General features: G+C 36.7%; 2 protein-coding genes across 4 annotated transcripts in view; both read left to right on the forward strand.

Moving 5' to 3' along the window:
* Positions 1-12,605, forward strand: part of KDM5B (lysine demethylase 5B) — a 58,234-nt gene extending 45,629 nt beyond the window's left edge. For 2 of the 3 annotated variants that reach the window (XM_070941611.1, XM_070941613.1), the window contains 9 exons: positions 295-650; positions 1,869-2,007; positions 2,461-2,640; positions 3,475-3,633; positions 4,039-4,524; positions 8,241-8,352; positions 9,596-9,723; positions 10,923-11,231; positions 11,768-12,605. In XM_070941611.1, the coding sequence (XP_070797712.1) occupies positions 295-650; positions 1,869-2,007; positions 2,461-2,640; positions 3,475-3,633; positions 4,039-4,524; positions 8,241-8,352; positions 9,596-9,723; positions 10,923-11,231; positions 11,768-11,905 (2,007 nt within the window). In that variant the 3' untranslated portion in view covers positions 11,906-12,605. The remainder of the gene's footprint in view (positions 1-294; positions 651-1,868; positions 2,008-2,460; positions 2,641-3,474; positions 3,634-4,038; positions 4,525-8,240; positions 8,353-9,595; positions 9,724-10,922; positions 11,232-11,767) is intronic. The other variant, XM_070941614.1, reaches the window with a different exon arrangement.
* A 5,811-nt stretch (positions 12,606-18,416) lies between these two features.
* Positions 18,417-22,687, forward strand: part of IPO9 (importin 9) — a 30,273-nt gene continuing 26,002 nt past the window's right edge. The window contains exons 1-2 of the mRNA XM_070941615.1: positions 18,417-18,700; positions 22,073-22,134. Coding sequence (XP_070797716.1) covers positions 18,550-18,700; positions 22,073-22,134 — 213 coding nt within the window. The 5' untranslated portion in view covers positions 18,417-18,549. The remainder of the gene's footprint in view (positions 18,701-22,072; positions 22,135-22,687) is intronic.

Consider the following 22,687-nt stretch of genomic DNA (forward strand, 5'->3'; position numbering starts at 1 on the left):
ACTCTTTAAAATATGTTTTAGCATTTTATTTTCTCTTGATTTATCCTGTTTAATCCATTCCACTGCAGGCCAGGGTGCTCCACTGCAAATCTAATGAAGAATTGTTAAATTCTTAAACACTATTAGTAGTGTAAACAATTTAGAGAGAAACATACCTTGCATTCTGATTTTTTGTCACTTAGTTGCAGAAATAATCTATTTGTCATCAAATGCAAAATGCTGTTAAAATAATTATAAAAAGTTCTTGTTTGAGAATTTTGTTTTTTTACTTGTTCTCACTGCTTCATATTTTAGGATCTTCTTAATCGTGTAGAAGACTTTCAGAAATACAGTGAAAAACTCCTCTCTGAAGAAATTCCCAGTGCTTCAAAACTACAAGAACTTTTAGAAGTCAGTTTTGACTTTGATGTTGACCTCCCTCAGCTTGGTGAATTAAGAATACGCTTAGAACAAGCCCGTTGGTTGGAAGATGTGCAAAATGTTTGCTTGGACCACACTTCTCTTACTCTTGATGATATGAGAAGACTCATAGACTCTGGTGTTGGACTAGCACCTCATCCTGCAGTTGAGAAGGCAATGGCCAGGCTTCAAGAACTCTTAACAGTAGCTGAACACTGGGATGACAAGGCTAGAACTCTGATAAAAACCAGGTAGAAAATGAATCTTATTGTTTCAGAACTCTTAAAATTCATATTGCTTTAATAATTAAGTTATTATTTTTCCTCAGCCTGTACTAAAAATGAACAAAAATGTGTTCTGCTAGTGTTAAAAAAAAGCAACAATGAAATTGTATTTTTAATACAAAAAAGTTATATTTCTTTGGTAACCAATAATTCATATTTCATTAGCAATTTCATTGCTGATTATTATTTTAAACAGTACCTTGAGAATGTAGGTAACTTAATAATGTTTAAAATAAAGGAAGGGAAATAGTCTTACATAGTACAGGACAGATAGTCCTCAACATAACCTTTCATTCAGAGGCAGTTTGAAGTTATGATGATGAGCCAATGGTGGTTACTACTGGTTCTTCCAGCTCTGGCTGTCCCAGCACCCTGCAATCATATGATTGCAATCTGCTTGCTAACTGGCTCAAATTTAAGACTGGTTGCAGTGCCTTGTGATTATTTGATCGCCATTTGCACTTTACCTGCTAACTTCCCAGAATGCCAAAGTTGAAGTGCTCATCAGGCATTCACATCATGCCAGACACATGCATTGCCCTGTGATAGTGTCAACTTGGTAGTTTAAGGTGTTTTGGATAGCAGCTCCAATAGTATCCGCTGGCCATGCTGATGAGAGTTGAAGACAACCTGATATATTAGATTGCCTATGCTCTTCCATAGGCCAACTATGTCCAGTACTGAATTGCTAACAAGCATGTCCAGTAATCAGTGATTGGAGCTGCAATCCAACAATAGCACAAAGTTTGAATTTGGGGACTAAAGCAAGTCATATGTATAGTTTTATGGTTTCATAAGAAGTTCACACTATAATATGCCACACTGAGGAATGCAATCAAGTTTTAACTTTTTTAACCTATAAATGTATAATTCAAATTTTAATGTATGGTATCATAGTGAACCTTTTTAGCAACCTTCGAATTCTACAGGGAGAAACTTGTGCTTCATTAGTTTGTAGCTAAGGACTCTCACAATTCACATTCTTATATATATCAACAAAAACATGACATGTTGGGACTCTATCTGTATATAGAATTACTCTTTTCTGAATCTTAGCAAGAACCTGTTCTTTATTATATTGAGGCATTTTTGGGGGAATGTTGCTTCTTTATAGGAGAGATTTTTTGACTTACTAGTTTTTAAGTGATAACAGTATACATGACAAAACTTCGTGTTTTCTTTAAGGCCACGACAGTCATTAAGCAGTCTTGAAGCAGCAGTGAAGGAAATAGATGTTATCCCTGCTTATCTTCCAAATGGAATAGCTCTGAAAGACGCTGTAAAGAAGGCCAAAGACTGGCTACAGGAAGTAGAGAGCCTCCAGGTAGGAAGAAAAATCTAATAATTACAAATGATGTTCATGCTTTAATTTCACTTTACTTTTATTTCTGAGATCTGTGTGATGTTTGATTGTAAGCAGTTGCAGTAATATGTACTGTAAATGATGTTTCCTTAAAAAGAGTAGTGACTCCTCTAAAAAAAACAACAAAGTAGAAGACTTTTCATGTATGTTATAAAATGTATAATATAAGGCTTCTGCAGCAATATCGATACACATTTTTTATTTTAAAAAATCCATATTTCTAATTGGCTGTTTTTATAGCTATAACAAATTAGAAAAGTAGTAATATAGTTGATTATTACTTACAATGATAAGTAATATAAAACATTATAAAAGCAAAAGTGACTGCTGTTATCTAATGTCTGGTTTCATTTTGTGTATCTTCAATTTCATTATAATCTTCACTGAATATTTGTAACATTTCTGCATTATTAGGCTGGTGGACGTGTGCCCGTGTTGGATATGCTTGTAGAACTTGTCACAAGAAGTCGCTCTATTCCTGTTCATCTGGACTATCTGCCAAGGCTGGAGTCTTTAGTAGCTGAAGTTCAAGTTTGGAAAGAGTGTGCAAGCAATACTTTCTTGACTGAGGACTCTTCCTATTCTCTTCTGGAGGTAATTTACTCTGAGTAGATAATTTATATAGGCCTATCATAGAAATTAAACAAATGATAATTAAGAATTAAGGTTTGGTCAAATGCTTGATTGGGATTTACAAGATGAACACTCTTTCTGAGATCTCAGGCTTGCCCTGGCCAAAAATGGAACTAGAAGCCTTGCAGTTGTAATGTAACAGCTTCTTGGACTTTTTCTCTTTTTTTTAACATGAATTAGAAATGTCATCAAAGAAGAAAGCCAGCAACTTCTCAGTGCAAAATTCAAGCCTTATTTAAAGTAGAAGCAAGGTTTGGGTTTTGTTCTATTTTTATCTGCCCATGCAGTACAGGGAGTTTAGTCTCACACTTTGGGCAGGGTGCTTATCATGATTAGAGTGTTATTTTAACAGATCATCTTATTTTTGTGTGTGTTTGTGCTGGCAGATCATGTAGGTGAACCTAAAGAAAGCACTTTAGTTGATGATTGAGAAGGATTATGCTGTGGAATATTTCTCTTTCAATTGTCAAGGCTCATAGATGTATATGAGAAAGGGAAAAAAACATGCTACAATCCAGGGTTTCAGTTACTGGCATTGTAGGCAAGCATTCCCCCCTTCCCGGCTTAGTTCTATTAATTATTTTGTAAAATTTGGAAGTACCTGCCAATCTTTAAATTGCATGTTGGCATTTTAATCTGGGTTTGTTCAAATTTGCATGAAGGCTTTTAGAAATAGATAATATATGTATTATATATAATTATTGAATGGTCTCTCATTCCGCCAGAGTAGGCTTAGTAGAACACATTGCTCTGTGATACACAAGAAGAAAACATGACAATTTTAATTTTTACCAGGTGTTATGTCCAAGATGTGATATTGGGACATCAGGATTTAAAAGAAAAACAAAGAAAACAAAAGAATCAGTTCCAAATGGGAAAAAAAAGAGCACCAAACTTGAGAGCTTATGTGATTTAGAAAGAGCATTATCTGAGTGTAAGGAAACTGCAGCTGCGGTATGTATACATTCTGAAATATATTTAATGAATTTATGTGCTTAGAAAGTTTGTTATTTTATGAAGCTTCTTTTTCCATTCTTTCAGAGACAGAGTACATTAGTACTTTTTTTGCTTCAAATACTAATGTATATTCTTCATGTTACTAAAGTAAAATCAGATTTTCTATTCATTTAATTTGAATGTAACCTGTGAAGAAAAGTAAAGCTTTGCATTCGGCATATAAGATTACATTAACAGTTGTCCAAATGGCGGATAGTGAACTGTATTTCAAAAAGATTTGAGAAATCAACAGAATTCATTTTTCTTATAATTTTTTTTCAACAGTTCTAGCAAATCGTAACTGAACATTTTAGGGACATTTTTTTAATGTCTCTAAATAATTTTTGTGTAATTTGTTATCAGATGGCCATGCTTGGTGAAGCCCGTTTAAAAGAAATGGAAGCACTGCATTCTCTGAGAGCAATAAATGAAGAAAAAATCTTTTCTGATGAACAGAATGTAGAGATCAAAGTTTGCCTCTGTCAGAGAGAGCCGGCAGCACCAATGATACAGTGTGACCTGTGCAGAGGAATGTTCCATACCAGTTGTGTTTCAGTGTCCAGCAATTTGAAGGGACCTTGGGTATGGCTTTGCCCTCACTGCCATAGATCCGAAAAGCCACCTTTAGAAAAGATTCTACCTTTACTGGCTTCTTTACAGCGAATTCGGGTGAGACTGCCTGAGGGAGATGCCTTACGGTATATGATAGAGAGAACCGTGAACTGGCAACATAGAGCACAACAAATGTTATCCTCAGGGAATATAAAACTTTTAGCAGACAAAGTGGACTCAGGGATATTGTACAGCAAATGGCAAACCATGGCAGGCCAGTTGCAGGAGACCAATAAGGTAAGATTCTAATTATATCCTAGCAAAGTGCTATATGAAAACCAGCATGAATGCTTCTACATTTTACTTTTTAGAGTATAAACATTTATAGTGATTTTACAAATTGTTAGTTGATCAGCTAGGTATAGAGTCCTGCAGGGATGTGGATTTGAAGGGGAAAAAGTGATAACAGTTCCCTCCCTCCCTCCCTCCCTTCCGCCAAACTAATAACTCATGGCAGCTCATAGCACCAGTGATAAGAACATAAAGAATAATAGTTAAGAATATCCTGGAAAAAAGCCAACTGCCACCACTCTTAAACCAACATTCCTAAATACATGAGAAACCACAATTGCTAGGCTCCAACCTCACCCTATCTCAACACCAGGGAGGAAAATCATCTTTATAATGCTTTCTGGACAGCTAAAGAGAGGGGGCTTGCCAGATTTAATGTGGGAGAATTTTCCAAAGGGCAAGAGCTACTATTAAGACAATCTGCTTTCTAGGTCTCACTAGAAGACACTATTTGAGAGAAGAAACCTGGAGCGTGTGCACCCTGTCTAGTGGAGCAGGCAGATAATTTTCACTTGAAACTATGCCAGCGTAGATTTTTAACTGTGATAAGCAGCACCTTGAATTGTACCTGGAAAGAAAATGGAAGTCGGTGCAGTTCAAACAGTGGTATGATAATGGGCAAACTGAGGGGCAGCTGCAAACACTACTGAGTTCTAGACTAGTTGTAATTTCTAGTTGGCTTTCAAGAGCAGCCCCATGCAGAATGTAGTGCAGTAATTGAACTGAGAAATGATCAAGACATGAGTGACTTAGAGCAAAGCTGCTCAATTCATCAATGAGGACAATTGCTGCATAAAATGGATCTTTGCAAAATCTTCCTATTCACAACTCTCATTTGTCCCTCAAGCATGAGCCATGAGTCTTGGAGAATCCACAATTGTAGACCAGCTCTGTCCATAGGAGTGCTACCCCATCAAGAATTCAAATATATTTCTTCAAATCCACAAAGGCCAAAAACTCCAAATCATTCTGTCTTAACAGGGTTATATTGGATCCATTTTCTCCCCATGTAGACTCTTACAGCCTCTAGATACTGGGTCAGCACCTAAATGGCATTGCCTGCCTGCCTAGGACTAAGATATATAATTGAATATCATCAGCATAACTGATGATATTTAGCTTCTTACCAATGGATGAGATCATGTAGCAGTTGCATATAGATTTTAAATAGGAACAGACAAGAACTCTGAGGCACCCCACAAAGCAAGGTCTTGGACCTCTCTCCTCCACCAATTCTGAGTGGAACTGGCCATGGAGGAAGGAAGAGAACCACTGGAAAATGATGCTTCCCGCAATCCCTGAAGCCAGGACAGAAGGAAATATGGTTGATGGCCTTGAAAACTTTTGAGATCCAGGAGGGCACATCCTGAGTCCTCTAGTGGTCATCCATAAGAGGGACCAGTGCTTTTTCATTACCATAACTCAGCCTGAAAACAAACTCAAAATGGGACAGATTATTCATTTCATCTAGAGTCCTCTGAAGCTGAGTTCGTATTATCAATGCAGCCTTCCCTAGATAGGTAACATTGGAGACTGGATGATAGTTGCTTAAAGGTTCAAAAAGGACCTCTTGAGAATGGGATGCACAACCATGTCTTTCAGGATATATGGCTTCACTCAGTCTTGCAATGAGGTCTAACCATAGCTTGGACTCAATTGCATGTCACCTTCTGGAGGCCTTAACCAGAAGTGTCAGTCCTGAACACAAGTAGCTGAACTGACAGCTGTGAGGATTCTGTCTTTTCTTCAGAATGGACGGTGGCCAATGATTTGTTGGGATGTTTCTGGGATGATTGATAAAGGCCTCATTAACTCAACAGTGCAGTATGCAGTGTGTGGAGGAATATAGTGTGCATATAAATGAATGCACATGCCTGATCCAATAATAAACATTCTAGTTGCACAGTATTAAATTTTGAGCAATTGCTAGTCAGATAAAATGCTATCAATGCTTTCAAGCTATTTCAGGTATTTCAGTCTTGATTCATATATACAGTATATTTATTAACTAACTAGTTAGTTCATATTGTCCATGATTATTGGACAATATGTAGGTAAAACAGTCAAAATCTGTTTTACCTACAGATTTCAGCTACTTGATGTCACTGTAAAAAAACTTTCCATGTAGAAGTGAATAGATAATTTTTCCTTGGATCTTTTTTCTTTCCGATCTGCTTGGTTGTTATAATGAAGCTGTGTATAATAACAATCCCTTTGCTTTGGACTTTCAAAGTACTCTTCAGTCAGCTATTCTGATGTTACTTGAGACAGTCAATCTCAAACTCAGTCAATCTTGGACCAAATCTGCTGACTGTTTTAGAGTGGGAGGGAATGGGAATTTGGAAAAAGAAGGAAAAGAATAATAATATAAGAAAAAGACTTATCCAGAGCAAAGTCTATCTAGTGTTTTTCCTGGTGATCTATGGTGTTATCTGTGCATAAGATGCAGAAGCAATTTATGCTGCTCCCTTCCTTGAGTAACTGGTTTTCATTAATTATTTCCTGTTTAGAGAGGAAACGGCCACATTGATAAATTAAAAATCATTGCAGGCTGCAAAAGAATAACTGGTGTGCCAGTCAGCTGTACTGATTAGGAGATGAGCAACATTAGATCTGGTGGCAGCAATGAGGCCTGGAGGTGCTCAGTAGCATATCTCAGTGGTGGTGAATTTATTTCTTTGTAAAAAAAAAATGCTGAAGGGCTACAAAAGTTTGCTTGATAAGCTATATGTTGTGCTGCAGGCTTGGTCTAAAGTAATCTTTTCAGGTCTGTCCTAAATGTAAAATTAATAGAGTTATTAAATAATTTCAAGTTTTGATATTCGTGTAAAAAATTGATACTCCTCTTTCCACACCATTCATATAATTATAAACCTGTATTGCATCCCTGTTTAGGCTGGGCCCAAACTTTTCAATATAATGGGGAATATGGTTCAGTTCTGCTAATTGAGGATTTGATCGTTGTTTACTATAGCTTTCTCTGGACTATTATCTTTTGATGGGGCAAACTTTAGTGTAGAAGACATTTTCTTCATACCTACACCAGTCATAATCCTTCTTACAACGTTTCTTTGTTTTAGAAGCTTAATCTTATTTAGTGAAAAATTCAGATAGCATGAAAGTAGATATATCTATCTACTGATTAGAGTCTGGAACTGAAGCAGCTTAAAAACATTTGTCACATATGAATAAATACCCCCCTTCTCTCTCTCTCTCTCTCTCTCTCTCTCTCTCTCTCTCTCTCTCTCTCTCTCTCACACACACACACACACACACACACACACACACACATTAAACAATATAGTTAATCTAGTCTCTCTCCCTTCCTCCCTCTCCCCCCCACGTTGCTTATTTTTACAATGATTTGTTCTTTTCCCAATTTAATAATTCTAGTTTTATGCTTTACATCAAACTACTTAGAAACAGTAATTAAATTGGTTAAATTCCTGGCTTCTTAATGAAATGTGCTATTACTGATTTCCTTGTAAATACATTATTTTCTTTTAAAATTGTATTGCACGTTTTCCCACAAAATGTAATTTTGTAATGTAATAAGTATGAAGTAGACAATTCTTATTTAATCAGTAATACATATCAATGTATTAGCCATTCATGTTTATAGATTATTACAAGAAAAATGTGTTTATTTTTTTTAAAATCAGGTTTCACAGACAATTGGTGCCACATCTTTCTCATTGCCTCATGGGTGGAATAACAGATCAATACATTTACATTCACCTTTTTCTACAGGACAAAATTGCATCCCCCTTCATAGTAAGTATTTTTACTTCCTGGTGTTGAAGTGTAAAATCCTAAATACATATGGGATCTCTCATGTCTCTTACCATCCTATGAGATCTGATAGGGTGGGTGTGCCCTAGGCCCTCTCAGTTAAATAACCCATCTAATGGAGACTAGGAAGTATACACTTTGTCACAGCATCTGCCATTGGAAAACTATCCCTCCCAAGATACATCTGGTCCCCACCCTGGTTGTGTTAAAAATAATCAGAAAACCTGGCTGCATCCCCAGTTAAAGAAGCTGGTGGGTCTTTCATATTTGCCTGTATTTTAATTGTTGGGATTTTTTTATGGCACATGGGTTTTAAAAATGCATTGTATGATAAATTGTATTGTACACTGTCCAAAGTTGTTTAGAGCAGGACAATCTTATTCAGTTCTAAAATCAACCAATCAATACATCTTGTGGGATCTCAAGAGGCAGGCCTTTTCTGTTGCCACTCCTGCCTTCTAGAATACTATTTCTCCAGAGGTCCATTTGGCTGCCTTGCTGCTCTATCTTAGAAAAGCATTGAAAATCTAGCTTTTTGGACCGGAATGGGATAATTCACCATGGCCAACTCACTGTGGCCATCTTGCCATGACCAACTCTCCATGGAACAACTCGCCACAGCCAATTTACCATGAGACAACTTGCATCAGGACAATTCCATGTAGGATAACTCAATGTGATGTTATCCGCCACTGTTTCTTTGATATTACTTCCACTTTTGCAGAAATTGACAAAAATGAAAATAATGTTGAAGAAACGGTGACAGATAATATTTATCACATTCCATTTGTCCCCTGGTGAGTTTTCCCTTGAGGAATTGGCTGTGGAAAGTTATCCTGTGGCAAGTTGTCCAAAACAAGATGGCTGTGGCGAGTTGTTCATGACGAGTTCTCCTAGACTCTTTTTGGATAGGCCACGGCCTGTTTTGTGATCCTGCTGAGTGATAATTGATGAAGGATGTCTGGAACTGTTTCTTAGCATTGTTTAATTTTTGCATCTTTTGTATTGTGTTTTTCTATTCAATCTTTAATTCAGATTGGTTTGAATCTTTCTCATTTTGTGGTTATAAATCAAATATTTATTTATGGATAAGATATAAATGTATGTATGTATGTGTATGTGTGTATGTACATCATTATACAAATATATGGTGAATGTTTGTAAAATGAATTTCCTTTGTCACCTCTGGAGAATTAAAAAAAAATCCATATTGGATTTGTTGTAGCCATAAGTACAGAATTGAATGAGCTAATGATGGAAGCCCAATTACTACAAGTATCACTACCTGAAATACAAGAACTATATGAGATATTATTTACAAAGGAAAAGTCAGTAGGACCAACAAGTGAAAAAGTAAGTACTGGGAAAAAACATTTTAATTGCTACAAAGGAGTAATCAAGGGCATTTTCAGAATGTTAAAAATTGACACAAGCATTGTAGATGGGCTAATCAGTGTATACACATCAATGTGTCCATGATGATTTTCCTGCTGTACCAGTCGTACATTTCTCAGCTCATTCCTCAGCATGACATTATGAGTGCAATGGGTTCCTGAACATTTTTATGAGGATTTAACTAAATTAATGCAGACACTGTTCTGACTTTTGTCTTTTTATCATGCTTACCAACTACCAGGAAGACTCCACCAGACATTCATCTCACTCTTCTTGTATATCCCCCCTAAACAGCACCATTGTGCTTCCTGACCTTCTGTGGAGATGCTATAATGAAGAGGGGCCATCAAGTTTTCCTGTAGAATTTAGAAGATGCCATCCAATCTTTTCCTGTTCAGTGAGGGATTAAAATTAAAGGAGCTTTCATAGATGGCTATCTATCCTTTCTTGGAATATATCCAATGAAGGGAACCTACAGCTTCTCTGGAAAATCAATTCTATTTCTGAAATTCTACTTCTGTTAGGAAATGTATTCTAACATTTAGTGGACTCTGCTTTCACGTATGACTTAAATCCGTTGTTCCACATTTTGGCCTCTTCAGTGTTAGAGAATAGTTTTTGATTGCTTACTTGGCCTTCCATATTCTATTCTCTAATACCTGCGGCAGCAAGCACTATGAAGGTAGAGGGGAAATCGGAAGGGGTGGCTGGTGATATGAACAAGATAGACCACTATTAGGCGATACTGGAAAAAGTTAAACACCACTTGTGGCCCCCAGGGCTTTCCATGAGACATAAACTTTGCCTATAGTGAAGGTATATTTCTTGCCAAAAGAAAGAAGATTGTAGGTTTTGATACCAATGCAAGAGTGGAAATACTGGTTAGAAGGAGAATCCATGCTATCCCTTTTCCCTTTTCCAAATTTTTAAAATTTTATTAGTTTTTATTCAAGCCTACATAAGCACTAAGAAAAAGACATTGCATAGCTACACAACAAGACAGTGTACAGATTATTTCTATAATTATCCAAAGTTAATTAAAAGTTGTTACATTGCTACAAATATGCTTTTTATATAGTACACAGAGAATTGCTGCATGAAAAAATAATTATAAGAAATGGTTATGTAGTACTTAATTTAAAATATGTTTCTTGTAGAATGATTGTCAAGGGAAGAGAGATGGAATTTGTTCTATGGAAAAGAAGCTGAAGAGACGCTTTGAAAGAGAGAAATTCTGCAGTGAGATGAGAGCAAGAGTAAGAAAAATAGCTCCAAACAAGAAAAAAATGAAATTGACTCATTTGAGGGAGCTGAGCAAGTTAGAAAGAGAGGGGCTGTTTGACATTCAGCATACTGGCGAAAGTCAGTTGCTTTTTTCAGAAATGTCATTCTCTGAACAGGAAGACTCTGAAGATGAGAATGCCATTTGTCCAGCTGACAACTGTCTACAGCCTGAAGGTGATGAGGTAAATTGAAACAAAAACTTGTGGAGTAAATGGAATAAAAAATACAGGACATAATAGAAGGATAATATTAACAGGCTCTTGTAGGTTATCTATTCCATTGCCCTACTTAATTAAGGGAATTCAGAGTTAAGTTATTTTTTAATAACTGCCCCATCTGTTCACAAATTTTCGTTGAAGGGCAAAACCAGCTATCCTGATAGCTAGTTCATTGTTAAGCTGCTTTTATCATCAACAAATTTCTTCTCGCATTCACCTGTAATCTATATCTCACATTTTAAGACCATTAGAATGATTTTAGTCTCTTAAATAATAATACTTCCACGTGGTTCATTTTATATCTATAGAAAATTAGCATTTCGTTTTCTATACTGTTGGAGGATCTTAGTTATCTATCTCTTTCTTAAGGCATAGTATTCAGAACTAAGCCTAGTGGGTAGCATGACATATATTGCATTGTTGAAATTTTGACAGTATAAACAGACATATATAATAATAATGCTATATATTGAGGACTTTTCTGGATTTTTTCTCTCTAGGTGGACTGGGTCCAGTGTGATGGCTGCTGCAACCAGTGGTTTCATCAAGTGTGTGTGGGTGTTTCTCCAGAGATGGCAGAAAAAGAAGACTATATTTGTACAAGCTGTACCAGAAAGGATTCTCCATATCGAAAGTAAATCATTTGATGATCATTCAGGACTGTAGAAGAGAAAGAGATTTTTCTCCATAAAGCCACTGGGCTGGTTTTAGAGCCACACTGCAAATGGTGCTACTTCTGTCCTCATGGGATCATTTTTTCAGACTTAAAACAATTTGACACTTTTGTATTTTTATTCTTTAAACTGTTTGTGGTTATTAAGGTTTGAAATGCTGACTCTTTTGGTCTGGGGGTTTTCGCCAGTTTGGAAGGCATCAAGATGTGCACCTTTTCATGTATAGCATTCAATTACCTCTTTGGAATTTACCAGCACACTTAAATCAGCTCTGTTTAGGTGCAAAGCAGTGCACTAAGCATCCCCATAATTCTCTTTTTGAAGAAATCCCTGTTTACCCTTGAACATTTTTAAAAATGTTAGATTTCCTTCATTTTGATTTTGTAGACTAGATTTATTTATCTGAGCAATAACTTCTGTGTCTGCTTTCAGTGACTGGAATTATAATTCCAAACAGCGTGATGGTGCTTTTAGCATTGGTTAATGTACAGAAAGCAAATGTTTAGGTTCTAGTATCACTGATGACACTAGCGATGTAGGAGACAGGAAAGCTCTGTAAAGTAATGGCCACAGCTGTATTTTGGCTTTTTCTTTTTTGGTAGCTTGTATCAAATGTTGCAGTTTATATTGTGGAATAAACAAATGGTTATGTTACAAAATTCAACACTGGTGTCTTTACAGAAGTTGAATTGCAGCCACTTTTATGGCACTTTTTCACACAATATTTTTAAAAGGATCTATGCTACTTCATATTCAGATTAATTACTCTTTTTCATCCTGGCAAGCCTTATTTTTAAAAAAAAAATCAGACAAAAGATTCCTTGTAGGTCACCTATGGGACAAACTTGGTAGTTTGTTATCTTGTGACAAATATGTGGTCAATCTTGTACAATTGTATGATGGTTCTTACCTATAGTAGACACAAATATGCCTAAGATCAGGTAAATGATTCTTAGAAACAGGCTGTGTTAGATCAGTAGTTCTATCTGAATATAATGTGGAAGAAGAAAAAATGCTGCATTGGTCAAGATAAAGATAAAGAATTCAGGTATTGTAGAGTTATATGACACAGGTTCAAATCCTTACATGTTTATATTACTTACTTGGTGCCTTTAGGCCATTCATTCACTCTCAGCCCAATCTACGTTTTGGCTTTTTTAGGGATAATAACATGAAACGATATTGCTAAATATATGGTTGGGAACTTTCAAAGGAAATGTGGGATATAAATGCAATGGAAGAAGAAAAAAAACTTTCAAGATTGTTTCAGTGCTTGAAGGCTGTTGGATTTGGGCTACCTAAATATTAGCAAATTCCATCTTTAATCTTGGATGCACAATCTGGGGACCTTCCTGGACTCATATCACTTAATTAGTAAGTTATAGCTGTGACCAGGGAAGCTTTTGCACCTGGTGAACTAATTTTATTGTATTCAAATTAGGATGCTGTTCAGATGACCACTTGTGTCCTGGTTATCCTGTGACTTGATTATTACAATGCATTCTACATGGGGCTGTCTTTGAAGACCATCCAGAAGCTTCACTTGGTCCAGAATGCAGCAGCACAGGCAATAATAAGCATACTTCAATATGCCTTTGTAACATCATTGCTTCTGGGTGCAACTGAATATGCTGTTTGCTACCTATAAAGAGCTATATGGCATATGATCTGATTACTTGTGGGACCACCTATCTTCTAATATCTGTCTGGATACAGTGTCAGTCAGCAGTGTTGATGTTCTCCAGGTTCCTTTTAAACAATTCCACCTATCAGACCTGGAAGCCTGCCTTCTCTGTCACATCATCTGTCCTTTGGAATGAGGATTCCTTCCCAAGAGCAGGGTGACTTTTCACACTACTTTTCACACTGATATTTTATGGAGAGCTTTGAAGACTTGATTCCTCACCCAGGCACTTGGCTAAGATAGGTGTAGCTACTTTTAAGGAGTAGGTGCATTTGTTTCTACTTTTGTCATCTATTTCTTTTATTTCTGTGTTTTATTGTTTTATACATGTTTTTGTGACCCTCCAGGAGTCATTGGAAGTTGGGTCATATAAAAACTAAGTAAAAGAAAAATGTCTAAGCAAAAACCAAGGAGCAAAGATAAAATGGATACTTGCACATAACTAAAAAGCTTTGATCTTTGAAACAACAAAGGGCTCACATGATTTCGACTTGTGAAAATAAATCCCATTTTAAATTCGTTTATCCTTTGAAAGCATTGGACTATAATTTGGGAGAAAATATTTTTACTAGTAGATGAGTGCATTTGTTATCAATATAATCGAGTTGAAAAGTTTCTTTTTGAAAAAGCAAGATTCAAATTTTTGAACTCTTAAAACAACATATAAGAAAATATATATACAACAGGATCAAATTTATGATAAATGTTAAATCCAAAACCTAAGATGAATGCACTTTTCTAAGAAACGAAATCTCAAATGTCATTCCTAATTATATTAAGGGCTTTGTACTTCTTTTGCAGCATTTTAGAACTCAAGTTCTCCTTCTTATATTGGATTATGTTCTTTTCTACATCCCTGTGCATGAAATATGCTTGCTTTCTTCCTCTTATCTGGTGTCTTCACAATCACAATACTGACCCATAAGTAAGCAGCTTCTACCTAATTGGGATAGAAAGTATTCAAGTAGCACCTGTGATCCATTCATCTCAGGAAAAAAGCAGGCATATAATTGCCACTTAAGAAATCCGAGCTACAAGATTGCTGAGAGCAGGAACTTTCCAACAATACAAGAAATATAGACTTAGAATAACTTTATTCTCACTTTAAATGTACACTAATCGGCATACATTAAAATGAAATTTTATTGCATACCGCTATCAAAGGGTCACCACTTCCAATATACACTACATAAACATGACAAAATAAATATGTGAATATACTAAAAAAAAATCAAACAATGGAAAAGACAAAGGGTTAAAATCCCTCTACGATTATTGCCACAAAGGAATACTGATCTCAGTCATGTCCACATGGACATTTTTGAAAAAAACATTGTAATTTCTAATTTTGAGATTTGCTCCTTCCACAAATTCTATGCACCTTGAAGTGATAGTATTTATGAAAGTGGCTGTTAGATATTTTAGAGCAGTGTTTCTCAACCTTGCCAAATCTAAGATGTGCAGACTTCAACTCCCAGAATTCCCTAGTCAGACTTGCTGGCTGGGGAATTCTGGGAGTTGAAGTCCACATGTCATAGAATTGCTAAGGTTGAGAAACACTGTTTTAGAGGAATCAGCACTTTGAAAATCAAAGTAGTCACTCTTCAATTCTATAAATACCTTAGTTCTCAAACAATACTATTTTTAAGGTGTGATGTCAAGACAGCTTAATTTTCTCAGGGGAAGGAAATTGCTTCTAGTCCTGGGGGTGAAGTGTCCTGGCAAAGGAAGACAACCTATGCGTCAAAAAAGAAAGTATCAAAATGTACAATCAACATTAGAAAATTTCATTTTACCAAGTATTTGATACTCCCAAGCTCCTCCAGAACAGCAATATAAAGGAAAACATTAATTTTGTGATTGCTACAAAGAAATGCTTGCTTACTTGAGGCAGGATAATACAGAGTAATGGTCTCCCTGATTCCCTGGAGAAAAATTGTTTATATGTAAAGAGACACTGTAATATTGCAGAATTCTGAAGGAATTGCTTGAATTTTTGACTATAAGGATGCTGATAAAACAAAACTGCTCTCTTCTGAGGAAATACATTTAAAGGAACTGTTTTGTCGTATTAGGCAAGGGGTATCAAACTTGCGGCCCGCCCATTTTAGTGAAGGGAAGTCGCGATAACGTCACGTGACGACAACATGACGATGCGAGTTTGACACCCCTGTATTAGGCTGTAAAAGGTTTTCTATCCTGCCTTTGACTCAGCTGTGGTCCTATCAGCACTTCTTATCATAGCTCACTGCTGATTAGGTAGAGGAAAGGAAATGCTAATAATATCAACCACTGTTGATAAACTCGAATCAGTGCAAATATTGATTGAAGGCCACATTCAACATGTCTTTGCTAATACTTAATATTTTTAACCTTGTTATAAAATAAATTATGTACGTAATTGTCTGTTCATTGGCACAGGTTGAATTTGAATGAAATGCACGTTTTGCCCATGGAATTAGATAACTGAAAGTATCACCCAACAGAATTTTAGTTTTACTATAAAATCCTTTCAGTGCTTAATCATATCCTCCTGAAATATGGAAAAGAGTTGATAAAAAACCTTTCTGGAAGGAAGAATGAGGAAAGGGAGAGGGACATTGCTATTTTTACTTTTCTGTGTATGAAATCTTATTTTCTTCAGGAAAGACCTAGACTGCTACATTCTCAAAAAAATCAGCAAAAAAATTACCATATTTTTCGGAGTATAAGATGCACTCCCTCCCCCCCCCAAAAGTGACTGAAAATTTCAGTGCATCTTATCGACCGAATATGGGCCTGGTTTTGGCCTCCCAAACCTCCATGTCACGTTTTCGCCCGGCCCCCAGAAGCAGGCCAAAAACAGGCCCATTTTTGGCAAAAATGGGACATGCGGAGCACTGCAGAGTGCTTCTGGGGGCCGGGGAAGGTGAAAACGCGATGTGTGGAGGCCAAAAACTTTTTTTCCACTCCTGTAAATCTAGGTGCCTTATAGTCTGGTGCGTCTTATTGTCTGAAAAACACGGTAAATGTTAAGTATCCATACACCAAATACGCTTTACATTCCTTTATGGTGTGCTCTCATTTTTCACTTTAAAAAAATCAGGACAAATCAAGAGGCTTACTTAAAATGCAGCTAGATAATAAACTGAAATGAATCTACTCATTGATGAGAATTATTTGCCATCTATACATCTACTGACGTAGACTTATATACCGCTTAACAGTACTTTACAGCCCTCTCTAAGGGGTTTATAGTGTCATCATATTGCCCTCAACAATCTGGGTCCTCATTTTACTAACCTCAGAAGGATGGAAAGCTGAGTCAACCTTGAACTCGCACTGCAGAACTTCTGGCAGCTGTCAGTCAGCAGAAGTAGCCTGTGGTACAGTATTCTAACCACTGCGCCATCATGGTTCTTGCTATATAATATTTCTTCTATACCATGTCAGTCATCAGGCATTTGGCTACAGCAGGGGTGTTAAACTCATATCATGATGGCGTCACGTCATGTATCAGGTTTTTCCCCCCCCTTCGCTAAAGCGGGCATGGGTGTGGCCAGCACGTGAAGTATCCGGCCCTTGGGCCGGGAGTTTGACAGCCCTGGGCTACAGCCTTCTTTTTGGTACTAACAATGTTTGGGACCTACGGCGTGTCAAAATTTCAAGTTTTAATTTCCAAACATTAGGATGCTCAAAAGTTGTGACATGCCTTGGGAATTGTAAAGATATTTTGGTTACTTTGATATAATGTAGATGTGCTTGGTAAGTAACTACATAAATATAACTTTTTAACATTTGGTTTGTTTCATTGGGACACTCCATCTATATAAGGAAAGCAAGCTGTGATGCTCAAGGAATACAAGGTGTAGCTCTTTTATTTTTATTTTTCAAGCACACAGCATGTAAGAGTAGACCCATTCATTTTCCCACCATCATCTTCCATATGCCACATTACTTTGTGAAATAGGCAACAGGCAGGGGCCAACCTGCAGCCCAACACACAGCATCATCTTTCTATCTTCAACTCAGCTGTAGTCCTATCTGTTCTATCACAGCTAAGCGCTAATTAGGATGGGCAAAGGTAAAACTGGAAAAGGCATTTTTAAAAAAGTATCAGATAATTCGGGCTGAAATAGTTTCATTGCTTATGAAGAGTGGAGAGTATGTAAGATTGAGAGTATCTGACGTTTCCACGAGGTCTCACTCGTCATCTTCAGGCTGGTGTCTTTGGCTTCATGCTTGTGCACAAAAGCTTTCCTCGCACAAGCAAGAAGATACCAGCCTGAAGAAGAGAGTGAGACCTCGTCCAAAGGTCAGATACTCTCAATCTTACACGGGAAAAGACCCGAATACACCAAAACTTGCATACCTCTACCCGTGAAAATCTACGAAAACAAATATATATATATATGTATGTATGTATGTATGTATATATATATGTATGTATATATATGTATGTATGTATATATATATGTATGTATATATATATATGTATGTATGTATGTATGTATATATATATATATATATATATATATATATATATATATATATACATACATACATACACACACACACACACACACATACATACATACATACATACATACATACATATATACATACACATATACACATATATACAATTTATATATATATATAAAACCTCAGGCGATTTTTTAAAAGCTCCTTTAAACGCGTATATAAGAGCCTGAAGGGGCGCTCTTCGGGAATCTTTCAGCCTCCGATTTTCGCAGTCGTCGCTCTCGGAGAGCGCGTCGTTGCGGGCGCGTTTGGCGCGTGGCGGCACCACCCGCGACCCTCCGGTGCCGCCTCTTTCTCTTTCCACCCTCTTCTCTCTTTCTCTCTGCCGCGCTCTTCCACGGGGCTTTCTTGCGTGCCTTTCCTCCCGCCCAGCGCGGCGCTGCCTGGCGGATACCGCGGGATGTCGGGAGCGGTGGCGGGCGGCGGGCCTGGACCCGTGGCTCAGGGACTGAAAGAAGCGCTGGTGGAGACCCTGAACGGGATCCTCTGTCCGGTGCAGGGCGTTCGTGCTGCAGCTGAGGAGCAGGTGAAGGTGCTGGAGGTGACGGAGGGTAAGTATAGCGGAGCTGGAGGTACTTGCCTGGGCTGTTAGGACCGAAGGCCGTGGGGTCCTGTTGTGGCCTCCTGAGCCTCCAGTCTTTGCAGTCGTTGCTGCCCTCCCCTTTTTACTTCGGCGAGGGGGAAAAGCTGCCGCCGCAAGCGAGGCTGGAGCGACAGATCCCCGTTCTGGGCGGGAGTGATTCCTGAAAAGGAAAGTGAAGGGAGGGAAAGCTCACCTCCCTTTTTTTTCCTCTCCTTTTTTTTTTTGGTTCCGGGTTCATTTCAGGATCCGGTAGCCAATCATTTCTTGTTCCCGCAATGTTGAAGGTACCAGATTCCTATTTCAGTTTCCCCCCCCTACCCCCTGAAGAGAGACTGGAAAACAGTGTCTTCGATATTACTGCAACATGCTTAACTTGGTTATTGAATTAGCCCCTATTCTGGATTTGCACACTATCTTGAGCCATAATCTAAATAGATCTGGTTTGCAGGACACACTAAGCCACAAAAAAGAAACGAGCTAAGGTGCTTTTTCAGGAGGCAACTGGACTTTCTTTCTTTTTTTTCTTTGAAGACATTTCGCTTCTCATCCAAGAAGCTTCTTCAGCTCTGACAGGATCCTCCCATTTCCCACTATTCTGTCAGAGCTGAAGAAGCTTCTTGGATGAGAAGCGAAACGTCTTCAAAGAAAAGAAGAAGAAAGTCCAGTTGCCTCCTTAAAAAGCACCTTTGGGACAACCATGACCTGGATGACTCAGAATCTCTACAGACTTTAAATGAGCTACGGTTTACACTCTCATATAACCTGCATCTGTATAATCAAGCTGTCTTTCTTCCCATTTATTCATCCCAATCTATATTCTAGATCATTCTACGCTGTTTGCATCTGATAAAGTGAGATGTAAAAAGTTAGCTCATGAAACCTTTGTCTCCTAATAAAATTTGTTAGTCAGAAAAGCTGTTGCCTTCTGATTCCCAGGCTAAAGTATTGTAAATAATTAAACAGAAAAAAAATTCCTAAAAGTGCAGCATGATATGGTGTGTGCAGACACATGGATGCATATAATGAAGGCAGGTAGAATCATAATGAAATTGCATAGTGTCCCTTCCATGATACTGTGCACATTGTTGTTTTAAAGACACCTCATGCTTCCATTTTTATTAGCAATCGCTGATTGTATAGCATGGTGTGTATATGTAATGGCATAGCACAACCACAAAAACTTTGTATATCTAATTTTTATGTTCACAACAGCTATCAAATGGTTCTGCTATTTCTAACCAACCAGGTAATTTATTTATTTTGTGCTGTATGTTAAATATATTGTATTCTTTTACCAAATTTACATTTGTATTATACTAAAACTAGAAATATAAATAGAAATATATTATTGATCACTTGCTCCAGCAATTATAAAGAACTTTTCTGAATGCATGACACTCATATCTTATTGATAACAGATTGGCTTACAGTGGGATAAAAATGGGAATATCCACTATAGGAATCCAGTAATGGAATTCATCATCCTCCAAATGCTCCCTGAAGGAGTTCAGTTTTCACAACCATTTGGAAATATAACAGGATACATTAATCTGTGTGGGTTTGGCTGCAGACACATTGGCTGCAATTGAAAACACTATGTACTATCCTGTTCTCCCTTAACTTCACAAAAATGGGGAACTGCTAGTCATTTCTTTCAGATGGCACCTACTAAGTCAATTTTACTCAGAGAAGGCAAGCCTGAAGGAGCCAAGTGAAGATTGACAAGGCTTGTATAAATGCAGACAATGGTGATATATTTCCATGACATACAAAAAATGTGTGCTGTGTTCTTTTACCTTACTCATTCTTATTACTTGGTATATTTAACACCAATAGAATAAATTAAAAATAGTACTTTATTTAATTATTTAAGTAATTATTTTAGGAAACAAGGAAACAGTCTATGTATCAGAATTAAGTATATGATTTGCTTTTCGTTATTCAGTATGAGTATTCCTGAAAATATAATTATTGAGAAAATTTGCTCAACAAAACTTGTGTCTTGGGTGATTCATGCATGCAGTTGTTATCCTTATTATCACCTTCTGATTCTTTTTAAAGAACTGTAATTATAGAACTGAATTATTCTTTCAGAGATTTTGTGAATAAAAAATGATAACATACTTGTGAAAATTGTAATATACTTAGCAATAAAATGATCAAATTCAAAATAGCTGATTTTATATACAGTAGTCCTGGTGGCCACATTACCATCAAAATGTCTTTGGACAAGACTGGCTCCCTTGACTAAGAAATGGAGATGAGCACCACCTCCTAGAGTCAGACATGACTGGACAGGGGAAACATTTACCTTTCTTTATTTGAATTATCTTTAATATTAGTTGCAGTGGAGAAATGAGAGGCAATCAGAGTAGAGCAATTTGGTTGTAGATTTTTGGACTTTATTAGTTTGTCAAGAATATGTTCCTATGATAGGACCTACAGGACTACACGTTAGCTATTATGAAATCTAAAAACTATAGGATAATTACTGATAACTATATTCATAATTTTGACATGAATTGTAGCAGACTATTGCAAACACTTTCAACCAGGAAATAATCCAATTTGATTTATTTTGATTTGGGCTTTTCTGTCTTCTAAGCATTAATGTATAAGAATGTAGCAATAGAATTTGAAAATTGGAGGAATTTTTTACTTATTATGTACTTTCGTTCTTCAGTTGTAATTTTCCTAATTTAACTATACTATTTTTTAAAAAAATGTTTGGCAAAAGACCCTTGAAAGTTGGAGTACACACTTAATAAATGAAATATATTCAGAATTATATTCCCTTTTTTCTAAAGGAAAAGCTTATAGTTTAAATATAGACCCTTAATATGTCCTAAAGATACAGGTAGTCGAATACAATCAGAGGACATCCAATTGGGAAAGACTGGGTAAGAAAATTCATTACTGTGGCTGTTCCATCCAAAGGACTGATTATTCAGTCCTAATGTATTTTATTAGTTTTTTTAGTTAATGACTGTGGAAGTTATATCATTGGAGATGTTTTTTCTTTCATATATTTGTTCAGCATTGAAGAATATTTTTTCAAATGGGAAAACATTACTTTCTTTAAATAATTCATAGACGCTGCTTTTGTTCTGTTTTCTGTAAGCTTTCTTTATTGTCTATGAGGTGAAAAAATGTCATATGAACAATAGGGAACAGTCATAAAATCAAACAAAAAATGTAGGGAATGAATTTCTTAAGTAATAAAGCTGGGTTGTGAATAAAGTCATTGTACTATAGCTTCTTTACCATTATACAACCCCTGAGTCGATGGTGATTTATCATTGGTCCTTAGGCTGATGATTTTTATTTTGTTCCATTTCAGAATTTGGTGTTCACTTGGCAGAATTAACTGTAGATCCCCAAGGAGCACTGGCTATTCGTCAGGTCAGTCATTCCAAACGATCAGTTCAAAAGATTTAAACAATTTATATACTGAGCAATTTTCTGTGTTTTAGTGTGGTATGCTAATAGCTAATACTGGGTTAATGAATTGATTTCTTTGCACTATAGGTCCAATCTGGGCAACCAATATCCAAACTAGTACAAAGCTGTTTTAACTTGGAAAAATATTTTTTAATAGAATAAAAAATAAAGCTTGTATGAAATAAAACCATTTAAATACTCTAGTTCAAGATCTATCTATCTATCTATCTATCTATCTATCTATCTATCTATCTATCTATCTAATATGGCCACACATCTCACAACCATTTAAAAGGCAATGCCCAAGCTAAAAGAAAAATAATCCATACAAAGAGCCCTGCCAATAGAGCTTACCTAACCTCCTGGGTCAAATGCTTTCTGGAAGGTTAAAAGGGCCATGTGGCTTTTCTGGAGGTTCATGCAAGGAAAGCACAACTCCTACATCCAACATAATGGCACTGTTGATGGAAGAGACCTGGAACTTTCCCTGCTAAATCTGGTAGGGTGAGCAGAA

This window comes from Pituophis catenifer, unplaced genomic scaffold (genome assembly GCF_029215685.1).
Source record: "Pituophis catenifer annectens isolate HBS135680 unplaced genomic scaffold, rPitCat1.0.hap2 SCAF_3, whole genome shotgun sequence".
Taxonomy (NCBI): Eukaryota; Metazoa; Chordata; class Lepidosauria; order Squamata; family Colubridae; genus Pituophis; species Pituophis catenifer.